The sequence below is a fragment of the Trifolium pratense genome, linkage group LG6 (genome assembly GCF_020283565.1).
Source record: "Trifolium pratense cultivar HEN17-A07 linkage group LG6, ARS_RC_1.1, whole genome shotgun sequence".
Lineage (NCBI taxonomy): Eukaryota > Viridiplantae > Streptophyta > Magnoliopsida > Fabales > Fabaceae > Trifolium > Trifolium pratense.
In genome coordinates this window covers 19,473,570-19,499,494 of record NC_060064.1, presented here as the reverse complement: position 1 = coordinate 19,499,494, position 25,925 = coordinate 19,473,570, and the positions used below count along the sequence as shown (strand labels likewise).

Genomic DNA, 25,925 nt, shown 5'->3' with positions numbered 1-25,925 from the left:
GTTTCGTGGAAGAAAGATTTTGAGAAAATGCCAAATGAGTGTTCATCAGTCTCCACATGACAAGTCATTATCAATGTATATACTCATGCAAACAAATTTTGCATGTGAACTACTAATTAATTATATCGATTTAATTGGTTTATTACACTAAAAATTAATTACGCATTAAGGATGAAAACTTCCTCAAAACACACACACAAAAAAAAAAAGGAATTTTAGAATATTGAAATAATATCATTTTCCCTTGTGCTTAATTATAATAGACAAACAATATTTTTATAACTAATTTGAAACAATTGTGACTTTCATATATTGTGTTCTTAGGTTTTTTTTTTTCTTTTGGTCAAGAGTGTTCTTACTCTTCCTTCTATCTCTCTTTATTATTTTTTATCCAAAAAGAAGATTTAAAAAGAAAGTTGTCTTAAATATTGTCACAAATTATTCGTTCAAATATAATAACTCTATGACCTTATTTTTGTTGGAATGTCAAAATATTTTTTTCATGTGATAGAGTAATAGCGAGAGTTTGTAAAGTCTTGATGATAATCTTCAACTTGATAGTTCTATTTATAGGTAGAAGAAATAGATTCGTTGAAGATAACCGTTAAGAAGCTTGTTTGAACTTGTAATTTGCGTTCAACAAAAGCAATTGCAATCTGGGTAACAGCCGCTCCAATGACTTTGACGAAGAGGATAATGTCTTCAAATTTCAGGCAAAATGACAACTATTCCAACTGCCGTGACAGCGACGTTGTACTTTCTTCTTTCCTCTTAGTTAACTTTAATGGGAACCTTTGAGTTACAAAAGTCTGATCTTCCAAAATCTGACTAGTTTGGAGTTTGATGTTCACTACTTCTGTCACTCTTCAGCTTCTGAAAGTTGCATTGAAATTTAATAAGCTGGAATGTAATTTTGTTGTCCCTAAGGTATATGATACATTCTCCATTTGATTGCAGGAGATAAATTTGCTTAATCTTCTTTCACATCAAACATTGTTCAATACTATATGGGAGTGAGAACTGGTATGCCAGAAAATTCCAAGTTTTGAGAAATTAAATAATGACCATAAGCATGTGTATGAACTCTTTTGTTCACTCATTTCCTTGTCCTTACTTGATTGTTGCCTCTATTTGTTGAGTTAGTTGATGCCATTTGTACAGGGAATAATGTTTGTGTATGTTGATTTTTTATTTTTTTTTTTAAAATTAAGAGTATTTAGATATCAATATAGGGATAGAAATTCTAAATATATTTGTAACGCCCCAATATTTTATATATGTATTTTATTGATTTATTATTTGATTAATTAGGTTGTTAATAATTTATTTATTCTATTTGATTGACTCAACAAACTTTTTTTTTACTCAATAAACTTGAAAAGATTAAAATATGCTATGAATTATTATAGTGGACCGAAACATAATTTCTCTTCCCTCATGAACCTATCATCCAATGCTATTTAAGTGTTTTGATCATGGTCAACCACAATTATTTCCATTGATTCTTTCATTTAAATTCCACTTAATATAGTTTTAGCATGCCAATGAATCATTTCTCTACGTTTTCTTTCTCACGTGAACTGGCTTTGTGAGAGTCAACGTTGATGAAGCATTGGTAAGTAAGATTGAACAATAATACTAAACATTGGCTCTTTGAGAGTGCGACGTTGTGTTGGTCGTCGTCTTGGTACGGCGTTGTTGATTTTCTGTCTTGTTGCGATGTTCGTTCAGTTCATATTGAAAGATCAACTTCAATCAATTGCAGATTTCATCAATGATTTGGGCATCAACGTTGCAGATCAGAAAACATGGACATTCCGGTGACTTTAATTTTATCATATTATTTGTAGGTATTTTGCCGTTGTATGCTATTAACTTGGATGCTGTGAGTTTGTTCGCAAATTCATCCTTTTTGTTTTTAGCGATGTTGAATTTGTATTTGCATCTGATGTACTCTATCGATTATTGAAATGAATGAATAAAAAAAAAACCTAAATATTGCTATCAATGATATATGCGACACCTCAGTCTCATCAATTCTCTCCAAATTGCTAAAATTGCTACATTGTAACTCTTCAATTGATTATAAATGAGATTCATGTCAATCCTTTATTCCTCACATGATTATTTCTTCAAAAAAGAACAATATAATATCATGATTTTCTCTTGAGTCAAACCTACGTGAAGTTTTGTATTAAGGCTTGCTCATGCTAAATTAATTGTATTAAGCTTTGCCAACTCATTCCCGTTTACTTCTTCCATTCACACGCCTACCTCTTGCCTTGTGTGATTTTCGTGGACGGTAGAGTGCTAGATAGAAAAGCGTCTAAGGTAAAAACTTTTGTCCTATACACTCATTCTTCATAGAAATTGTGTTGTGATATGGTAGTAGATCATTTATTTATCGAGAGAAACTAATAAATTAAAAGAGAAACTAGATAGAAAAACTTTGTTACTATTTGTATGCATTTATGCATTTTGTGGTTCCGTTTATATTTTATTAACTATGCTTCTAATTTGATTAAAATACATCGTTAAAAAGTCTCACATCGGTTGAGAGATGGCATGACTAAGTGTTTATAAACTAGAGGCAATCCTCATCTTACAAGCCGGTTTTGTAAGGATGAGTTAGGCCTCTCATGCATTCATTCATGTCCACTCGATGAAGAATAAACGTCTACGTCTCAACAAGCTTGACGCTTGGTGGAATGTGGTCTGATACAGGTCGACCTCATGAAGAACAAACATCTACTCCTTAATAGGCCGGCTTGACGATTTGTGGACAATGGACTAGTACAAACTGACCCGATGAAGAACAAATGTCTACGTCTTAGTAAGATTAACGCTTAGTAGACTGTGGGCTGATATATATGGAGGACCATACCAAGTGAACTCTATTACATCTTGATCATTTAGGTCACATTAAACTTTAGTTTGAGCATTCTAAGCTCGGCTTGACCATGAGCTCTACATTCAGCAAGCCTAGCTCAACTTGACCACGACCATCAACAGATCCGTTTCTATGATTTTAGTGGTCCATGGCCGAATTTAAAATTTGAGATTGACTACTAAATGGTAGTATAAAAAAATTTAATTCCTCAAAAAACATTGAATTTTTTATTTAATATCAAAATATTCACACACACACACACACAGATATATATATATATATATATATATATATATATATATATATATATATATATATTATTTTTAACACTTAAGAATTTTGGTATATAGAGCCCGTTTGGAATAGCTTATTTATTATACAAAATAATTTATGCAAATAAATAAGTTTTTATGTTAATTTATAAGTTTCAACCAACAAAAATTGTATTTTTATAAGCTACTTTTTTCACAAACTACTTTGAAAAATTTATAATAATACATAAAAAACTATTTATTTATACAAGTTCAAAAATAAGTTATTCTAAATGGACCCTTATTTATTTATTCATTTTTTTTGGCATATATAATATTAATATACCCATAAATAAATTATTTTGGTGTCAAAGTAATGTTTAACACTTGGTGTCAATAAATTATTATTGAAAATGTGCACCTTGCTAATTAAGACCTTCATATTTTTAGATGAGTCTAAATTAACAAACCCCATATTACATCGTTGCGGCCCTTCCCAACATTTTTGTCCAGCTCCGCCACTGCAAGTTCCTGAATAGTCGGTTTCATACACAATCATTTGAAAAATGTTGTAATTATTTTAACATCGTTTTTTTTTTTAATGGCACACTTATTTTAAAATCAGTTGATTCTGTTTGCATTGTCATATTTATTGTAAAATATTTCATGACAAAGGACGCACTATATGTTGAATAACATAGTCTAATTTTAAGAAGCAACTTTCTCTTGTCAAAAAAAAAAAAAAAAAAAGAAAAGAAAAAGAAGCAACTTTGTTACCTTAATTATGAGACACGTACACGACCTAATTTGAGATATTTATGTTGTTTATGCATTTAATATTTTCATATCTGAGGCATGCATTACTATGAAAATAATAAGAAATATTGATGTGAGATATAGAAAAGTTAAACAAGAATTGTTTGTGATCGATGTCATTACCCATTAGCTAGTGTCGGCACTAAGAGATTTTTTATTTTAAAAATTCGTATTACTATTTGAAGTTCAATTATTTTATGATGAAGAACTCAATGGATAAAAAAAAAAGATAGATTTGAATGGTTGTTAATTTGGCATACTATTGTGTGCATTATTTTGAATTCTTGAAATGATGTGTTCTTTTCGGAAGGAACTTTTCGATCGAGTGTCTGGTCAATTAGGTAAAAATCATGGCTCCACCTATTCCTTCTACGAGTGGGGTACTCTACTTTATGTTGGAACTGGTAGAGTTTGTTGTGGTTAGGGGTGGGCATGGTTCGGTTTTTAAGGAAAACCAAACCGAAATGAACCAAATTGTTTTCAAAATTCATAATAACCAAATCGAATTGAACCGTTTGTCTTTTAAACCGAACCGAACCAAACTGTTAAAATGGTTTGGTTTTATGGTTCTGAACCAAACTATAACTAACTTTTGACTAAAAAGAACTGAACCATTAAGATAACCGAACCGAACCAAACCGATAATCATGAACCGAACCAAACTGTTTCATTTTAGTTTTAAAACTGTTAGTTATGGTTCCGTTTTTTTTGGTTTGGTTCAGTTTAGTTCTGCAGTTCGGTTCAGTTTTTGGTTTTTTCCCCACCCCTAGTTGTGGTATCGTGTTGGGTCTTGATGAGTCAGGGGGATTGGATGTCCTCTTATTGTTATGTCTTATCTATGGTTGATCCTTACCTTTCTCATTCTGAGGGGTATTCTTCCTCTCGTGGTGGTGCCTTTGAGGAGCTCTAGTTTGTTGGGGTGGGCATTATTGGTTAGGTTTATTTGTGTGTTTGTTTACTTGTCTTACCTTAGAGTTGAGTTTGGGTTTGGTCAATTTACTACTCATCCATTTGTGATCCATTTATGAAAGAGATAGACACAAGTAAAGATTCCCACCAATTAGTGGGTCCCACTAATATTCATTTGTGTCAATCTCTCTTATAAATGGATGAGTAGTAAATTGATCAAACTCAAATTCCTTAGTGTTTGAGTTCTGGTGAAGTGTATTTATATGGTTCTCTTTGTTTTTTGAACCTCCTCTTATATTTTTTTTTAATTTTTTATATTAACATATAATATAGTTGTCATTAAAAATTATCTTTGTATTATTCTTCTAGTTAATTGCTATACAATTTTTTTTTTGTTTTGAAATATTCAATTTTGTTTTTATGTTTGATTACTTAACATTTCGTTGCTAAACAAGAAAGCCAAAAAATACAAAACAATAATTTTTAATGAAAGATAATTAGTGATGAAGATACAAAACAAGAAAGCCAAAAAATACAAAACAATAATCTTCAATTTTGAAATGATGTATACAATATGCATAAAAAATACAAGAAAGAAAAAACATCTAAATTGAGTAATAACATATACACAAGTTTAGTTTAATAAAGTTAATTAGGAGAATGAAGTCATACTTTATAAAATGTCCCAATCCTCAACTGAAGAGCCTCTTCTAAAGGGTCGTATTTTGTTTAGAGACAACATATAGTTACATTTGTGTTGCGCAGTAAATATAACGTTTGAAGTCCCAAAATGAAGTTTGAGCAAGATATATGTGAGAGGCAAGGTTCAACTAGTTCGTTTGTGTGGTTGTTTTATGAAAAAGGTGTTAAGAATCATGATCCTACATAAATGATCCTTGATTCTCTCTTTGTTTTGTCTGATTTAGTTTACTGTCAATATTTAATTATTGCCTTGTATAGCTACTTCTGATTAGCATAATAGTTAAGTTTCCTTTGTTTTAGGCATAGTTTCATCACTCTCTCGTGTACAAATAGACAGCAACAAGTGTAATTCAAAGATATCAATAATACACTAAAGATATTGTGTTCTTTTACATGGTATCAGGAGCAACCAAACCTCTATAGCTCAAATACCCTTTTAATCATATTTTCCATGGAAAAACATGATGAAACCTTATCAACGCCCAAAGCATCGAACGACACAAAGAAACCCATTATCAATGTGTACGATGATCCAAGCGATCCGCTATATCTGCATCACTCTGACCAACCAGGTTTGGTTCTTGTGACTCAACAATTGTCACAAAGCAATTATCCTCTTTGGAGTCATGCCATGCTCATGGCTCTCACCACTAAAAACAAGGATGGCTTTGTGGATGGATCCATCATGAAGCCATCAACAACATCCTCCAAGGAATACAAGCAATGGATCCGCTGCAACCTTCTTGTCAAAGGCTGGATTCTCAACACTATTTCACCCAACATTGCTCAAAGTGTAATGTACACTGATGATGCCTCTAAGATCTGGATGGAATTGAAAGAGCGTTTCTCTCATACAAATAGTGTGCATCTCTTCCACATTGAAAAAGAGATTCATGAGTGCATTCAAGGAGATATGAGCATTGGTGACTACTACACCAAGTTAAAGGGTCTGTGGGATGCACGTGATGCCCTTAGTTCTCTTCCACAAATTAATGGTGACATGGCTAAAAAATTAAAGGAGTATCAACAATCTCAACGCACCATTCAGTTTCTGATGAAACTCAACCCAGTTTATGCTGGAGCTCGAGGACAAATTTTACTCATGGATCCATTACCACCCGTGAATAAAGTATTTTCCCTCATCATCCAAGATGAAAAACAGAGAAACATTTCTCCACAAACAACATCGGATGCAATGGCATTTGCTGTCAGAAACGAGCCACCAAATTTGAAAGGGAATCATCAACCGAGGAATCCACATATCAAATGTGACCGCTGCAATCTTGTTGGACACATTGCTGAACATTGTCGTCAACATCTAAAATGTGATCATTGTGGCTACAAGGGTCATACCATCGACATTTGTCGCAAGCTGAAGCGAGTAAATGTTCAAGGGGATAAGAAAGATCCTTCAAACTCACTCTCTAAAGCTCATCATGTGAGTTCCAAACTTGACAAGGTCGAAACAACACCCTCCTACAGCCTGACTGCAGAGCAATATCGTGATTTACTTGAACTTATTGATCGGACAAAATCGGTTAGTGTTGCCAATCAAGTGTCGACAATGAACAACCTTTCAGGTATATCCCCTACATCTCCCACATATGGTAAGAGTGTTAGATGGATATTCGATACAGGAGCCACTGATCACATGGTTTGTTCGTCTCAATTTTTCACTACTAGTAGCCCGGTTACAAATCGTTATGTCCATTTACCTAACCATGCCCTTGCTCAAGTCACACATATAGGGACAATACATTTTTCTAAAAGCCTGATACTTTACGATGTGCTTTGTGTACCTTCCTTTGAATTGAATTTAATATCTGTGGCAAAATTAAATCAAACCTCTTTTTGTTATGCAACTTTTACCAACAACCTTTGTTATGTGCAGGACCAACATTCGCGGAAGACGATTGGGACGGGAATTGAGGAAGCTGGACTTTACTACTTGGATACGTCGAAGTTTTCTGGGTGTAGTATTTTCACTGCCACGGTCACTTCAAGAAATCCTCTTCTTTGGCACCAACGACTTGGTCACCCCTCAAATAAAAGCCTGCACGCCATCTCTTTATGTTCTGATTTTGTAAAATTTCATTCTATTAATGATTGTTCCATTTGTCCACTTGCTAAACAAACTAGACAACCATTTTCTGCTAGTTATATTAATACAAAATCTTGTTTTGAATTGATTCATGTTGATATTTGGGGCGGTTATCATGTTCCAACTTTACAAGGGGCAAAATATTTCCTCACTATAGTAGATGATTTTTCTCGATGCACATGGGTTTACCTTTTACATACAAAATCTGAAGCTAGAAATTATCTACTTACGTTTATAAATCTAGTAGAAACCCAATTTGAATCGCGCATTAAAATCATTCGTCGTGACAATGGTCTAGAATTCTCCATTCCAAACACATATCATGACAAGGGAATTATTCACCAAATGAGTTGTGTCTCAACCCCACAACAGAATGGTGTTGTAGAACGAAAACATCGTCACCTTCTCAATGTAGCCCGTGCCTTACTTTTTCAAGCAAACCTTCCCAAAACCTTCTGGGGTGACTCTATCCTTACTGCCGCCTACTTAATCAACCGCACATCAACACCCATTCTACATGGAAAAACACCTTTTGAGATACTATTCCACAAACCACCGACTTACCACCACTTACGGGTTTTTGGTTGTCTATGCTTTGCCTCCAACCACCATCATAAACCAACAAAGTTTGACACTCGTTCAATTCGCTGCATTTTTCTCGGTTACCCTTACGGTACCAAAGGTTATCGAGTATATGATCTAGCCACCGGTAAAACTTGTACTTCTCGAGATGTCATTTTTCATGAGCACATCTTTCCTTATTCTTCCGCTGCCACCATGTCCACTCCTTCAACACACCAAATTCCCCTTCCAAATATTGAGCCTTTTGATTCAAGCTCCCATGAAACTACGCCATCCTTTCCTACACACACACCAACTGCTTTTGATGACCAACAACCAACACCACCTATTGTGACACCAACTATAGAGTCTCAAGATACAATTATTCCTACCATTGTCTCCACTATAGAAGCCTCAACTTCAGATTCTACAACAATAACACCACCAGAAGCACCTCATGACATTCCTCCTCCCGCTCTTATGGCTAAGCGACTCATACGACCACCCAGCTATCTTCGGCAGTACCATGTGGAAGTGTCCTTGCCTACTCGTTCTTCACCGTCGTCTCACTCGGTGTTGACTGCTCCTAAAGGTATTCCTCATCGCTTATCTAGTGTTCTTAATTACGATAGACTTTCTCCTGCACATCGTGCTTTTACCACTTCTATTTCAGCTATCAAAGAACCTACCTCCTTTCACCAAGCAGTCAAGGATCCTAAGTGGCGTTTTGCCATGGATGAAGAACTTCGTGCTCTCCATGATAACGGCACTTGGTCTCTCCAACATTTGCCTCCTAACAAGAATCCAGTGGGTTGCAAATGGGTTTATAAAATCAAATTTAACCCGGATGGAACCATTGAGCGCTACAAAGCTCGTTTGGTTGCAAAAGGGTACAGCCAGATTGAAGGTTTTGATTATCGTGAGACATTTGCACCCGTTGCTAAACTTGTTACTGTTCGGTTATTGCTTGCTGTTGCATCTTCCATGAATTGGCATCTTAGACAACTAGATGTCAACAATGCCTTTCTCCATGGTGATCTTGAGGAAGAGGTATACATGTCCTTACCTCCCGGTTATGGAAGAAAGGGAGAGACACGCGTTTGCAAGCTTCATAAATCTTTGTATGGGCTAAAGCAAGCCTCTCGTCAATGGTTTATCAAATTATCCAAAGTCCTCATCCTTGCTGATTACACTCAATCAAAATCAGATCACTCCTTATTTGTTAGACACCGTGACACTAGTTTTACTGCCCTCCTTATTTACGTCGATGACATCATCTTGGCAGGAAATAATCTCCAAGAAATTGAGAGAATTCAAGCTCATCTCATGGAGCAATTCAAGCTCAAGGATTTGGGTAACTTAAAATATTTTTTGGGCATAGAGGTATCTCGATCCAAACAGGGAATCACTCTTTCACAAAGAAAATATGCACTTGAAATATTAGAGGACATGGGTTACTTGGCTGTAAAGCCAGCCAATTCTCCAATGGAGCAAAATTTGTCTCTTAACAAAACTGATGGTGATTGCATCGATGAGCCATCTTCTTATCGAAGACTTGTTGGGAGATTGATCTACTTAACCATTACAAGGCCAGATTTGGTGTACGCAGTTCACATCCTCAGTCAATTCATGGACAAGCCTCGCATTCCACACTTGGAAGCTGCACAACGGGTACTGCGCTACATCAAGAAAACACCTGGACAAGGTATTCTTTTCCCTTCCACAAGTACATTACAGTTGAACGCTTTCTGTGACGCGGATTGGGCTCGATGTCAAGACACACACAGGTCAACATCAGGTTATTGTGTTTTTATTGGAAATTCCTTGATATCTTGGAAAACCAAGAAGCAAGTCACTGTATCCCGCTCAAGTGCAGAGGCGGAATATCGTTCCATGGCGTCTGTTTGCTGTGAGGTCACTTGGTTGCTATGTGTTCTACATGACCTTGGAATAGAGCATCAACAACCGATTAAGCTATTTTGTGATAACCAAGCCGCTCTGCACATAGCCTCCAATCCGGTATTTCATGAACGGACAAAACACATAGAGATTGATTGTCACCTTGTTCGGGAAAAGGTTCAAGCTGGGGTTGTCAAAACTTACCACATCTCAACATCAGAACAACCAGCAGATGTATTCACTAAAGCATTGAGCGTTCCACAGTTTTCCAACCTCATCAACAAGTTAGGAATGATCAACATCTATTCCAACTTGAGGGGGAGTGTTAAGAATCATGATCCTACATAAATGATCCTTGATTCTCTCTTTGTTTTGTCTGATTTAGTTTACTGTCAATATTTAATTATTGCCTTGTATAGCTACTTCTGATTAGCATAATAGTTAAGTTTCCTTTGTTTTAGGCATAGTTTCATCACTCTCTCGTGTACAAATAGACAGCAACAAGTGTAATTCAAAGATATCAATAATACACTAAAGATATTGTGTTCTTTTACAAAAGGAGCTATCATACACGTTAAATATGTGAGAGGCAAGGGTATGTTAGGTTTGAGATCAACGGAAATCCTAATATTTCTTGTTTGTTTTGGTGTTCAGATGCCTAAGCATCTGTCGGTTTTGGTTGGGTTCAAGCCGAAAATCGTAAAATCGATAAAAACCGCAACCATTTAATTTGGACCCAATTTCGACAGTCTACATTTTCGATTTGTTGGGTGGCGGGTAGAATGAGTCGATTATTACAGATTAGATTGAAACTTTGTTTACATCTAAAACCCCATTATCCAAAAATTTGTAATTTTCAAATAGTTCAAAGAGGGTGAGATGTTGTTACTTTATTTCAAATTTGTAGATCTAAAGACAATAATATATCAAGTAGAAGAGAAGTATTAAATATATTAATTTTTTTTGAAGAGAAGAAGTATTAAATATATATTTCGCACCTCCTTCATCAATATATTATAAGCTTGTAAAATATAACATTTATCTCCTATATCGAATATGGATAAAAACAACATAGCAAAGAGTATACAAGATTAAGTGGGAGAGGGAGAGAAGGAAAAAAAATTAATTTGCATCTTAATGGTTGTTCGATCGGTTACTAAGAGATAGAACTTTCGAGACCCGCATGTGCAACCATTCATGTCCGATTTTTTGCAATTGTTGACCCGAGACCTGACCTGTACCCAAACTTATTTCAAAGAAAATCCATAAAAAATTATTTCAAATTATTTCAAAGAAAATCCATAAAAAATTATTCCAAATTATCATGTTTTACATTTTTCTTAATAACTGTGATTTTTTATTTTTCCCTTATAATTTGGGACAGATGGAGTATTTGTAGTTGATTTTTCGTATTTTAACGCAAAGTAAGGTTATGTTTTGAAAAGTAATAATAATTGTGTCTATGGAATTGAAAATGAGCTTATATTTAAGAACAAATTTTATGTTTAAAATAGTACATATAATTAGGAACGGAAGGAGTACCTATTACACGATATGTTCGGAATATTTGATTTGACTCATGCATGTATGATGGGCATTATGAAGTGTTTTTTGCCTCATAGTGAAGTGGTAATGATAATGATATCCATCCATCCATTGTGACACAGAGAATGCCTTCAAAAGCTAAGTTCCAAAATTTGGTAATTTGGATTGTAATTTCCGAAATACATAAAAAAAACTTAAAAGGTTTATCATAATTCTGACATTGTGTTCCAAAATGATTTTTTTTTTTTTTTTGCCGACATTGCATTCTGAAATGCACATTTTTTATCATAATTCGGAAATTGGTCAATCTTTTTGAAAATTTTGCATTCTCAGTCTTTATTCACTTCCATTGCAGAGGGTTATACTACTATTTTTCATGATTTTCAAAAATGTTGAAACTAGGCATGTGCATGTTCATACATATCATAATAGCTGTTATTGAAGATGGTTGGATTTATGGGAATTGTCTTCCTTTTTTATACTGTTAATAATGTTAATAAAACTAAGTCTCTAAAATAAAAATAAAAAGCACAAACCAGAACACATGAAACCAGCACACATAGCGACCCAACCACATGAAACTTCCATTTCATATATAAGAGATCATTACAATATGAGTTCATACAATAGTCTGGAATGCAACCCAACCAACTACAACAACCACTAATTTTTGACAGGCTAACTAAAACTATTTCCTGCCTCATTACACACCTTCTACACAACTACAACATTTGATAAACTAGTCATAAAATTCAGACAATTTAGAATTACAAACTCAATTTCAGCAATCACAAGAGCACCATAAAGACTTTTAACAATGCTATACTTTTTAGAATATGTTGTTTCATACCAAATACTTTGTTATGAGTAGCAGATGACTCAACCTCTAATAACAAATCATTCAGATAGAGGTTGTGCATTCCTGTAATGTAGTTATATGAGGGAAATTTCCATCAAAATAAACAACAGATGCACAGTTAACTAAGATTGGGTCAGGATCTGACTTCCAATCCCCATTTTAACATTCCATTAGCTTTAAGAGTGAGATTCAATGTTCCAGACATTACATCTCAACTCAATCCAACACTAGTGGATGGTGCAACTATCAAACCATTTGCATATAAAAAAGATGACAGTATATTTGTCTCTAAAATATCCTTGGTCAAATGATTGCACAATTGAATCATTGGTTATTAAATGTCAATTCTCGTGTTTGGGTTTTTTGATAAAAGATCGATTTTCATCGTTGAGATTAGGATTGTTCCTGACAGATTTAATGCTTGGATGTCAAAGAGTTGAAGTGAGAATTGAGGTTTTGTGGGATCGAATGGTCTGAGTTTGAAAATTACAGAAAGGATAAGAAATAAAATTAATGTGAAAAATGTTGTGAATGCACAAAAGATTTTTTTACAATTTTTTAGAGACATGTTCAAACGTGGTTACTAGGTTTCTCGATTTGTTCATAAAAAATTAAGGGAGGAGAGTGTGTGAGGGAGAGAGGTGTTTTGTACATATGATTAATTACCAATTATACGTACCTGGTTAACGTAAAAAAAAATGATAGTACCTGGTTCGTGGAAGTGGAAGAACACTTCAAAGTACATTAGTGTTATTTGATATCTCCTTTTACGTGCGCACTCACACGTACGCACGCACACACGTGCATATACACACATATGGTGATCCATACAAAATTTCAAACTCCGCTATTTACGGTCCTCCCAAAAAAATTAATCTAGCCCCATCACTGTGTCTACGCCATTTTTCTCGGCTTTGAAATGGTTTTCCCCACTTTACTTTTATCACCCTTTGGATTAGATACACTCTCCATGACTCCATCAAAGCATTATAAACCGCTTTAACTATTGATGTATGATATTCACTGAACAACAAGCGATGATGGGGGGCTACTCCATATTATTTTCTGCTACTATTCAGTGACAACAATTCCTCAACAAATTCCTGATGGGGGGCTACTCCACTATTATTTTCTGCTACTATTGCTGTATGCACTCCCTCCTGCGGATTCTAGTCCAATGTGTGATTAAAAGCAGACTGGGCCAGTTCTGGACTCACCGGCCCATTAACACTAGAGCATATTGCTCCTCTGTCTGCTGTTAGCACCCTCTGTTTCTCTGCCGGTCAATCATGTTTTTGGTCGAATATGTTATTAAAAGAAGCAGACTGGGCCTGTTCTGGACTCACCGGCCCATTAATACTAGAGCATATTGCTCATCTATCTGCTGTTTGCACCACCCCACCCCCCTTTTACAGAGTAACATTTTATAAAATCTAGGATATGAATTGATCAAGGAGTTTCTCATCACATTAAACATATATAATCATGTAAGATTATACTCTATTAACTTGAATTTCAAATTAGAGAAGAGACATATTTTGGAACAAGTCATTTCTCTTCTCTTGATTGATGTTTTGGTACTTCTATTTTATTTTGTATGTTTTTTAGAGTTCAGATCCCCTCCATTATAAGGTTTTGCTACATTATTTTGAAGTTTGTGATGAAGATACCACACTAGTATTCAATTTTTTCAAAGTAAATTCAATATAATCTTATAAGCATCACTCTTTTCGACTTAGCTCTTTAAAATAACAAAGGTGAGAAGAGGAGAAACCACAAAGTTACGGGAATTGAGGGTTCAGTACTCAATAATAACTGAAAAAGGAACTTTTTAATGTAAACGTCTCTACTATAAGTGCTATTTGAAGTTAAAATACATCATGTTGAAAGTGGGTTATTATATTGTACAATAACAAATATAAAATTTGGGAAATTTGTAGTTCATACAAATATATTCTACAAACAGTTTAAATCCATTTTTCCTATTCAGTTTAAATCCTTTTTGACTCTACAAATACTTCAACTTTAAAATTTTTCGATAGTTTTATGCAGGTTATCAAACATGAGTGCAGCAGTGCTCCATTTACACCTTTTAATTTCATAAATGTGTAGTAAAAAAAAATTGCATAAATATGTGACATGTGGTAAAAAAATTGGGTTAAATATGTTTTCTTTTCTTATAAATATCTCAAATTTCATTTTTAGTCCCTATAAAATTTTTCAGCAACTTTTGGTCTATAAAGTATTTTCTCTCATGATTTTTTGTCCATACTTTTCAGTCAACTAGTGTATATATCATTCGAAATTTTCACAAAAAAAAATAATTGCAGTTATGTTTAGTATATTATACGAATCTCTCTTGCAAAAATTTAAATTTTTTTAAACAAAAGATGAATTAAATATAATTTTTTTAGTTTTATACGATTAATAGGTGATTATTATTTTTCTCCATGTTGCCTGATATTGACCGGACCCATCTAAGGATGATAACAAAATAAACGGGCCGATAGAAGGAATTGGTCTTCTCCATTTTTATATATGAATTTTTCTCTTCTCATCCTCCGTATTTTTTTTCTACCACCCGCATTTCCATTTTTGTTCTTGGATAAATATTTCGTAACCCGTTTTCTGTTTCTTTTTTTGCGTTGAAAAAATCTTCGAAAAATGTTTTCCAAATTTTTTTCAAATTTGAACTAAAAATTTTCAGAAAAATTCGAAAAACGCGTTCCGAAGTTTTTATACAAGACAAAAATGAAAAAACGGGAGGTAGGAAAGAAACATAGGGATAGGAAGAGAAAAATTCTTCATATAAAAGTAAGAACTTTACATATTTTTTTAATCTTTTATAGGGCCAATTCTAACATGAACAAGCACATCAAGTGATGCATCATTCCGATGTTTACATGTGAAGAACTTTACCCGGATCTGGATGTAGCTATTTCATAGCTATTTCACAAGGTAGACGATCTCAGCCCCACACAAAGTATCAAATGACTCTAATTTATTTAATTAATTTAGTTCATTTTATAGAGTTTAATCTCGTTCATTCATTATTAATTGAATGGTCATAACCAATTACTGCAATAACTAATCCTACTTTAACCATTCTTAATATCACATCACATTAAATGTGAGTCAAATATAACAACTATTATCAAAAGATGGCAACAAATACCCAGAAACGCTTGTGTCTCTTCTAACTTAACCAAGGTCTTGTGTTCGATTGTTGTTATGGGCATTGAGTAGCGTTAAGACTATTAGAGAGAGTTTGCTGCCCATTTGAATCCGACAAAATTCGAGGGATTAGTCTTTGCACCGATTTACGAAAAAAAATCATCATTATCTCAAAATTCTATCACCCCTGTGCCTAAGGAGAATCAATAAATTCATGCATCAATTCCACAAGTCACAACAGTGTCTGAAATGAAGATGAAGTTGTTGCTTCAAAGCCATGTGTAGTATCGATCTTTGTTATGTGACAAAAGTTTGACAATTCATTATGTCTTCTAATGTTCAAATTTCTAAGCTTATTATGTTTTCAAGGTGGTTTTCAGATGTTGAGCAAGAGTTATTACAGGTAAGATCAGAGATTGAAAATGTACCACTTATTCATCACTGATCAATGATCCAAGATTCTATGCTCCTATTCATCACTTAATGAATCATGGACACTCCTCTAATTAAGCGTGCTCTGGAGTCAGACATATTGATAATGCACCAATTGTAAAGAATTATCCAAAACTCTATGGTCCTATTTATCACTTAATCAAGCATGGACACTCCTCGTTCAATTCTTCCGAAGTAATTTGGATCCATTTCCTCGTTCGAGAACTAATTCGGCCAGTATTCATATATTCTAATTGAACACTTTAATTTCCTTTTTTATTATTCTAAAAGGGTTTTTGTATAATATCGAGAAATCTTATTAAGGGGCAAAGAAGTCTCAAATATAAATTTTATAATAAAAGATAGAGATAGAAAATAAATTGAATTATAGGGTACATTTGACTCGCAAAACAGTAAATACTGAATAGACGCAATAATTGCCCCGCTTATAAACTATATACGCAATAACCGCTCGTTTGTCAAAAAAAAATTTATGAAAAAACTTACAAAGAATTAAATTACTGTATAGACGCAATAACTGCCCGCTTTTCTACTTTAACCATACTATCTAGCAAAATTAAGTAACATCACATTCCCATCAATCAAAATAAACAACACACGCATATGAATAGCCTTAACGTTGAATTAGGTTCATTCATTCACTTCATGTTACTAGAAAAAGATATAAAACAATATGGATAATATTTCACAATGTACATGTTGTCCACCCTAAAAATAACAACAATCTGATCAATATTTTTCATCCCTTGAGAGAAACACTCTTTGGTCCCCTCCCTTAAAATAAAACCCATCTTTCTCAATTTGATTTAAGTCCAGTTTAAGACACCTCACATTAGTCAGACCGTTAGGGGTGGCTTATGGTCTTGTACCTTTCTACGGTCACTTAGTAGGGGGACCAATTGACCAGCTTCAACCATTAGGCAAAGTAGCAAAGGCTCATTTTTTAACCATATGATTTTAGGAAGAAAGAAAGAATTTTGTTACAATTATATTCCCAATGCAAATTTACAAGATTGGTAATCAACATTAATTTCCCTCTATGATTGTTGTACAATGTGTACCAATATATCATTCATGATTTAAGGCATTATGGATGCGAATTTGTCAATTTCAAATTCTAGACTTGGTCGAGTTCAGCTAGGCCTAGCAATCTACTAGTATGTCTTAAATAGTTAAATGTCTTTAGTCAAGCAGCAAATAGCAAATATCTTGATAGTCCAGTCTGAGATGAACAAGTGGTTCAAGCACAAGTCTTGGATAACATTATAACGAATACGAATTTTACAAAATCGACCATTAGATTGAAATATTATATCATATAGATCATCCATAGAAATTTTTAGAAAAAATGAAAATCATTTGATATATTATTGAGACCCATCAAAATTAACGGTATTTAATAAAACTCATAAACCGTTAATTTTGATGGATCTCAATACATATCAAATTATTTTTAATTTTTCTAAAAATTTCTATGGATGATCTATATAATATAATCTTTCAATCCAACGGTCGATTTTGTAAAATTCGTATTCGTTATAATGTTATTCGAGACTTGTGCATGGTGCACCACATGAACCACTTGTTCACATTAGAAAAAGCCTATCTGGATGTCTAATTTTAGACCTTGTATTGTAAAAAAAAATATTTAGACCTTGTATGCAATCTCTAAACAAGTTTCTATTTTGTTTCTCATTATTTTGCTTTTTGCTAAATTGTATTTTTGCATCCTAATTTTCATAAACTTGTGATTTTGTCCCTTTAAATGTTACGGTAGCACTTTTGACCTCCTAACTTTAACAAACTTATAATTTTGGTCCCTAACTTTAATTTAGCCCCTTTTACAAAAGGATGACTCCCAATAATTTTGACTATGTCAGCCGACATGTGGCAAACTCACAAGCTACGTCAACATGTCTTGCCACATATATTGAAGTGACAAATGAAAATAAATTCTCAATGAGTTCGTGTCTACATGGATTGTGTCAAAGAGGTCAGTTTCGGTTAGGAACTAGACAGTAAAAGTAAAGTGCACCCGCTTTGTTTATTTGAAAGAGTTTTGATTTAGAAAAGAAAATAAAAGATAAAAGATAAAAGAAATCAGATAAGGAAACTAGGTTAAGCGGTTTCGAATCCCCCCTACTCCTGCTTGTTAAGTGGCGTTATATTGCTTACTATCATTTTTATTATCTAGTGCATTAATCTTTAAGTAGTGAAATGTGTTGTCACATACTAAAATCACCCTATTGCAATTGAGAACGCTTATACTAAATCAATGATAAGAGAACCCTTGTTTGTCACGTGTTAGCCTTTAACAAGTTCTCAACGTAAGCTTACCTTGATTGAACAGTTGTATAACATGCAGAAATTAACTATGTGTTCCATTAATCCTTTGCCCCTAACCTCGGGTACTTGTATTACCGTTCCGAATACTGGCTAGCTATATTATCTCTTAGTTCGGGATTAGAAGTGTTGTCACGATATCACTTAATCCTAAGGACTAGTATTCATTATATGCGCGCGTTCATATATGAAAGTATATTACATCAAAGATAATAATAGATAGAAACTGAATAGTAATTAATATAAACTTTTTAAAACCAAATTACATAGTATCAAACATTCATAGATGAGTTCATCTACTCGGCTTAACCTAAAGAGATTTAGCTACTCATAAACATATTAAAACAAAAAGAGATTTGCGGAGGAAGTTGCCCCTCCCAATGTTGGGGAGAGGGCCCTTCCATAGAGAGCTCATTAGCCCTCATTTGATTCTCCTCATTTTCTCCTTAGAGATTTGTAGTTCTCTAAATTTCTAAATGAATAATTGTGGTGGAGGAGAGCTTTATTTATAGTTAATTTGGACTTGGGTTTCACGCACCATCGTGGCACGATGCATCTCATCATGGCACGATGTCTCACAGAGATGCTTCGTGGCACGATGCACTCTATCGTGGCACGATGAAATTGATTTCTTTCCAAAATTTCGCAAATTTTCTTCAAATAAATGTCCAGCCCATCGTGGTACGATGGCTTCCATTGTGGCACAATATATTCCGCTCTTTTCTTCAATTTTTGCCATTTTTTATGCATTTTCTTCTACTCTTACTTCTTGATCAAGTAACTTCATAACTTTGGATTTTTGCTTGCATTTGATCTTCAAAAGATATTAAAACTAATAAAAACTATCCTAAATAATACTTAAAAACATCATATGAAATTTCTGTTATCAATAAACATCTTGTTAGCACCCTCTTCAAAAGTCACCAACATTTTTTTTTTGTACTCCATCATTATCTTGTTTGAAATCTATTCTATTTCTTGGTGATTTTATGTTTCATTGTTTTTTTTTGTACTTCAAATCTGATTGTTTTTCTTATTTCTAGTTTTTTTTTTATAATCAAATAATGAATTATAAGGAGTACAAGGGATATCCAACCCTTATGATTATAAGAAGCCATTAGATGCTAAAAATCAAGATAATGAATTTTTACACCAATCTGAAAATAAGAGAAGACTTATAAGCTATTCTACCAACAAACCAAAATCAGGAGATATAAATAATTTGATCCATTAAGGTTTGCAAGTTAATAACATCTCCTCTAAACATTATATTATTACGGACTCGCCATAAGTTCCAAGTGGTTGCCAACCAAATTATATGTCGAGCTTTTGCATATGACTTATTTCTAGTTTGTTTCAAGTTCGTGTACTTACTGAAATACATAAGAATGACTCATTTTATCGGTAGTGTATTTTGAGTAAGACTTATGACAGCTATCAACAAATTCAAAATCCTCTCAATCTCACCAATGACATGTCAACATACGATTCAATTGGTCTTCTTAGAGACCTTCAATAGTCGATATATTTGAGCAAACACCTACAATTATTATTATATGGATTGGATTAAAGATTTCTGAATTTGCATTATTATTGACTTTTGCAAAAGAAATTGGCCGTTAAAATTCAATTTTTTTTTGTTACAATGTTGACAATGGAAATCAAACCTAGAACCTCATGCATATTACCTAAGCTCATCATTACTAGATCAAACCTAATGACTTACTCAAATTTTATTTTGTTAACGCCATATTGGCTTTCTAAAACTTCTATGTATCATTATTCATTAGTGCAGGTTCTGATATATCAAAATATGGATGGGGTATGTCCCAACTCAAGATCCTTGTGGTGGTATTATACTAGTATATATTAATGTATTAATGTTAGCATTTCGAATGAGACTTATTTTTACATAAATATTATTTTTAGTATTATGCTAGAAGTAGGGATCAAACCATCAACCTTCTTATCATTCTTTTTAGATCATTTACCCCAAGCACTAAACCATTCATAAATCCCCTTGCTACATAAAAATTATTTTTCACAATCTAATCCAATATTAATTAATATTACAGGGACCAATAAAAATAACGAGAAGGAAAAATATTTTTTTTTGTCATGGACTTTAGCCCTCTTTTTTTACCAAATAAAAAAAATAAAATCAAAAGGAAACTCAGTGCCGTTGCTTCCTTTTTAAACTGATGTATCCTCTACCTATAATTTATCGAAACTAATCTCTTAGATGATTGAGATCCATATAAGGGACTCACCTCTTTTCAATTTTTTTTTTCATTTTCATACAAGCCGATTAGTGGTCGAACCCCTACTAAATAGTTAAGAAATTCGTACATCAATCAATTGAAACTCACATGTTGTTAAAGGCACATTGGTTAATTTATCTTAAATTAACCTATATACTTGTAAAAAAAAAAAAATTAACCTATATATTTTTTATTTTTAAATAATGTATAAATGAATTTGTGTTCAATTACAAAGAGTTTGTTTTTAAAAAACAATCTTCTATTTTATTCACCCTACTCATTACAATCATATTGTTCTAATAAGTGCCAAAAAGTGGTAATCTTACACACACATATATATATAGACACACACACATTTTATGTACTTATTAACTTGTTTTGCAATATATATGTATATAAGTCCCCCAGAACTTGTACATATATGTGTTGATCTATTTTTGGTTAGTTTATCTTTAATCCCAATTATTTTGACAAGTTTTTGTAATTAAAGTTGATTTTTTGATGAAGAATTAATGTTTGAACTTTTAGATGCTCGATGGGCTAGAGAAAGCCAAAGAAAGCTAAAGACATCCAAGAAATGGCAGGGAGTTTCTGGCTCCAGCCAGAGAAAGCCAGAGACAGGTAAGAAATGGCAGGGAGTTTCTGGCTCTAGCCAATGAAAGCTAGAGAAGCTCAGAGGTGACTCTAAGGACTAGTGAGACACGTGTTAACAAACCCAGCTGTGAAGTAATATAGCTGGCTGGGCGAGCTATAACTGGCCGGGCAAGCTTGAATTTCTAGATCTTATAGAAATAGCTTTTGAAAACAGAAAAACAGAGTTGATTCCATTCTAAACACTCAAAAACACCACTAGAAGCAGAGAGAGACCCAAGGAGGCAGATTCAAGGGGATTGAAGGTGGATGCACAACAATAGTTGAGACATCATCATTGATATGTTTGTTCATCTCTTTTCTTCTTTATCCTTTGTAAAGCTATCAGGAAAATGAGTAGTCAATCTTTCTTTTGTTGGGATTAGATGTAACTAACTCTAGTAATATGTATACTTTATTATCATGGTGTTATATATGATTTTAGATCATCCATTAATATTGATATTATCTTTGATTTTCATGTTTTGATCTTAATATTTAAATTGTTATAGACATATACCTTTTGAATCTAAAAGAATTAGGATAATATCTATTAAATTCTAAATTCTAGATATAGATTTAGGTTTAATATTCACTTTTTGTATCGGATCTTAATGCTATTGTATTGATTGATGATCCGAGACATCAGAGGTTAATAGGTACAATAGATATCCCGAAGTTATCTGGACACGAAAACGTTCGACGAGTGATACGTGATAATATGAATGAGTTAGCGATGTCTAAATCCCAGCAAACTTATCACACTGTGATTTCAATCATTTCTTTACAATCACTATATTTTCATACTTTCTCATAAACAAACTCTATCAACCACTTTACTTAAAATTATATTAATTGTTGAACGACATCAATATCGCACCAATCCCTGTGGAGACGATAAAAACAATATTTACTTTTGTACTTCAACATGTTCCTAAAAAATTACAAAACGTAACTTCTCATAAACAAAATAAAATCCTTAAAAATACTTTTTGGGTTAAAAATACTTCTATTTTATCAACAAGTTAAAATCCTTAAAAATACTTCTATTTTATCAACAAATTAATTTCTGACAAATGTACTATTATATATGCACAATAAAAACACATATGCAAACATATTTTTTCTTATTTCTTCTGCAATATAGGAATCTATACTGTATTTAATCTGGTTGAAATATTGATTCCTTTTCTTACTAAATAGTCATGATAGGTCAAGAGTTTTCCAAGAAAATGATGATGGATAAATAGAGTGATAGTGCCAAACCAAGACTCCTTCACAATATATCAACAAACCCATGTTCCTAATTTCCATAAGCATGAAACAAAAACAATGATAAGAAAAGAATATAACAAAAAAAGTATAGTAATCCAAATTTATACAATCTTACTATTAGATGGGCCACTGAAAATTTTCTAAAAATTGAATACATGTATTAAATTTTTCTGACCCACATAACAAGCTTCCAATCCTAAAAGCTTCTATGTGTGTTCCTTTTCCCTTTATCATAAGAACAATTTTTTAACTAAAATTACATTGCTAGCTCAATACAATAATCCAATGATCTTTCAACAAAATAGTATCTTTACCACTTATAAAAGTAAACTGCTTTTTACTTTGCATCTGAGCACTTAACCAATTGGTCAATCTGAGTCAGTTTTTCTTTGTTAGTGTTAGTGTCTGTGTTCATGTCACAACCACTAGCGAGGAAAACACTCCAAATATTGCAGAGAGCACATACACAATTTTGGGGTAATTGTTACTCTACTTTTAGGTCACAATTTTATATAATATATAAACCTTGTTTCATAAGCCCATAAGGACTATAAATTTTGCTAGGAATAAAATATTTTATCAAGGGGTATTTCAACTTTAAACCACTTTTGTGATACTTTGTGGTGTAAATCATTGTTTTTGGTTTTTAAATTTATTAATCTTAGTATAGTTAGTTCTAAATTTAATATTTCTTCAAATATTTTCTTTTTTGTTTGTTTGTATATTTTAGAGAAAAATCTATTTGAAATTAAGCTAACTAACTAAAGACATACATAAAAATCAAAATGATTAATAAAAGACACATTTATATTTTTTTACTAAAGGAAATATTTAGGTGAGTTTGAGAGAGTGGATCAAGGTCACGGTATACTTCAAATATCAAAGATTACCACATAAATAACTTCAAATTATCCACCAAAAAAGTCCTTACATCGATAATGAAATTGAAGCGGAAAAACATAATTATCACAATGTCTTTTGTAATTGCCCTAAAATCTCGAAGATCAGAAAATCACATAAACACTGCAAGTGATGCACTGGGCGCGGTGCGCACCCATCCCGACGCGGGGTGCATTTGCGTGGCCTGTAACCAGTTTTGGTAGTGGCGTTGGCACGGTGCTTGCCCATCTCTTGCGCAAGGCGCAAATCGCGCCTGATGTTTCCTGAAGTTTCTGCTTGCTGCGCGAGGCGCAGGCCAACTGGTGTGATTGTTTTTCCGTTCTTGCTTTATTGGTTGCTTAATCCTATTTTCTTCACACATCAAATTTTATTGATGTGATTTTTCGACCGATTCATAACAATATTTAGCCTATGAGTATTAGTAAATGAACTTTTGTTTAAATTTTTTTGGGATTAGGTAATTAATATATTGTGCACAACAAAACCTAATAAAGTCATTAACCACCTCAACCTCACTTATTTTCTTTATTTTCTCTCAACCTTTTTCTTCTCTTGTGGACCCCATATTAATCCCTACCTCCAATTCCAAAAGTCTCCTCTGTCTCCCTTTTTCTATTTATCTCACAATACCAAGTTTGCCAAATAAAAAAACACTCATAGAGTTACCATGATCACATCCTTCATTCATCACATAGAGAATTAGAAAGCACACAACTATTTAGAGAGAGAGAGAGAATAAACACTAGTTAGTGAGAGAGAGGTGATGGGAAATTACAGGTTCAAATTGTCAGATATGATGCCTAATGCTTGGTTTTACAAGCTTAGAGACATGGGAAGAACAAGAAATCAAACACAAACACAAACAACTCAACAACAAAGGAAGAAAAAGAAATCAACAACCTCAAACACATCAAAATCAAAGCAACCCCACCAAACCAATCCAAGAAAATCTTACTACTTTACAAGAGAACTTAACCAAACAAGCAATAACAACATAATCTACAACACTTCACCTGAACAACCTAGAAAATCATCATCAAAACAACAAAGACCAAAAATAAGAACACCAAAAACATCATCATCAACATCATCTCCACTTGATAGCTTTTCAGAATCAGAATCCCCTGACCCAGAAATCAGAACAGACCGTGTTCTTCTTCCCACAAATGACATCATAATAGATGTTGACAACAATTCTTTAATTTCAACAAGAAAAGATGATAAGCTAAATGGGTATGATTCATTATCAGAACTCATGAAACTTCCACCAATTGTGACAAAACCAGAGAATTTCAATTACTTGCTAAACTATACAAAGAAGAAACAAACAAAACCCAGAAGCAAAATTTCATCAAATGATGAACATAACGTTAAAGGGTCACTAAAAGTCAAGATTTTGAAGGATGAAGAACAGAGGAACATCAACACAAACACACCAAGTAGAAGATTCTCTATGAGTTCACCAAGTGTGAAACTTAGAATCAATTCACCAAGACTTTCTAGCAAGAAAATTCAATCACATGGCCGGAAAAGCGTGTCGTCCACCACTACTAGTTCGGCCGGTAACCGGAGAAGTCTTTCGGATAGTTTGGCAATTGTGAAGTCATCCATGAATCCACAAAGAGATTTCAGAGAATCAATGGTGGAGATGATTGTTCAGAACAATATTAGAACATCAAAGGATTTGGAAGATCTTCTTGCTTGTTACCTTTCTTTGAATTCAGATGAGTATCATGAACTTATCATCAAAGTGTTCAAGCAAATTTGGTTTGATTTGACTGATAATCAGTAGAAGAAGTTTATTAATTAAGTTTCTATTTCACACCAAAAAATTTCATGTTCATAATTCATATGTTAGTGTGAGTAATATTTTGGTTTAGTTCAATACAATTTAGTGCTTAAATTTATGTTCATATATGTTAGTGTAAGACAAATATGGTTGATGCAGTCACAATAAGTCAATAATCATGGCAGAGGTTTAAACCTTGACATTATATAGTGTCTTTGGTTTTACTATAAGGAGTTAAAAGTTATTTTAGTTGCATAAATTTTATTTTGACATTGATTAGAATTTAGAATTGAATTTGTTTTGGGAAATTAATTTTAATTTGAAGATATATGATTTCCATTTTTTACTTCCAATTTAATTTTTATTATCAAAGTTAATATTGAACTCGGATTGAATTGCCGTCAATCATTGTAACTTAATTGATATAAGTTTGATTAAAATAACAAAAAGTAAAGATGTAACTCGTATTGAATTGACGTGAATTATTGTTTTAGTTGTAAAGACGAAAATCATCATGATTTTACTTTTAAGGAGTATTGTGGTATGCAGTTAGAATTTCTTATAATT

General features: G+C 33.1%; 1 protein-coding gene across 1 annotated transcript; it reads left to right on the top strand.

The window, feature by feature from the left end:
- Positions 1–24,128: 24,128 nt before the first annotated feature.
- Positions 24,129–25,600, top strand: LOC123893126 (transcription repressor OFP1-like). The gene has a single exon (XM_045943048.1). The coding sequence runs from the start codon at positions 24,333–24,335 to the stop codon at positions 25,359–25,361; it is 1,029 nt and encodes a 342-aa protein (XP_045799004.1). The 5' UTR covers positions 24,129–24,332; the 3' UTR covers positions 25,362–25,600.
- Positions 25,601–25,925: the final 325 nt, after the last annotated feature.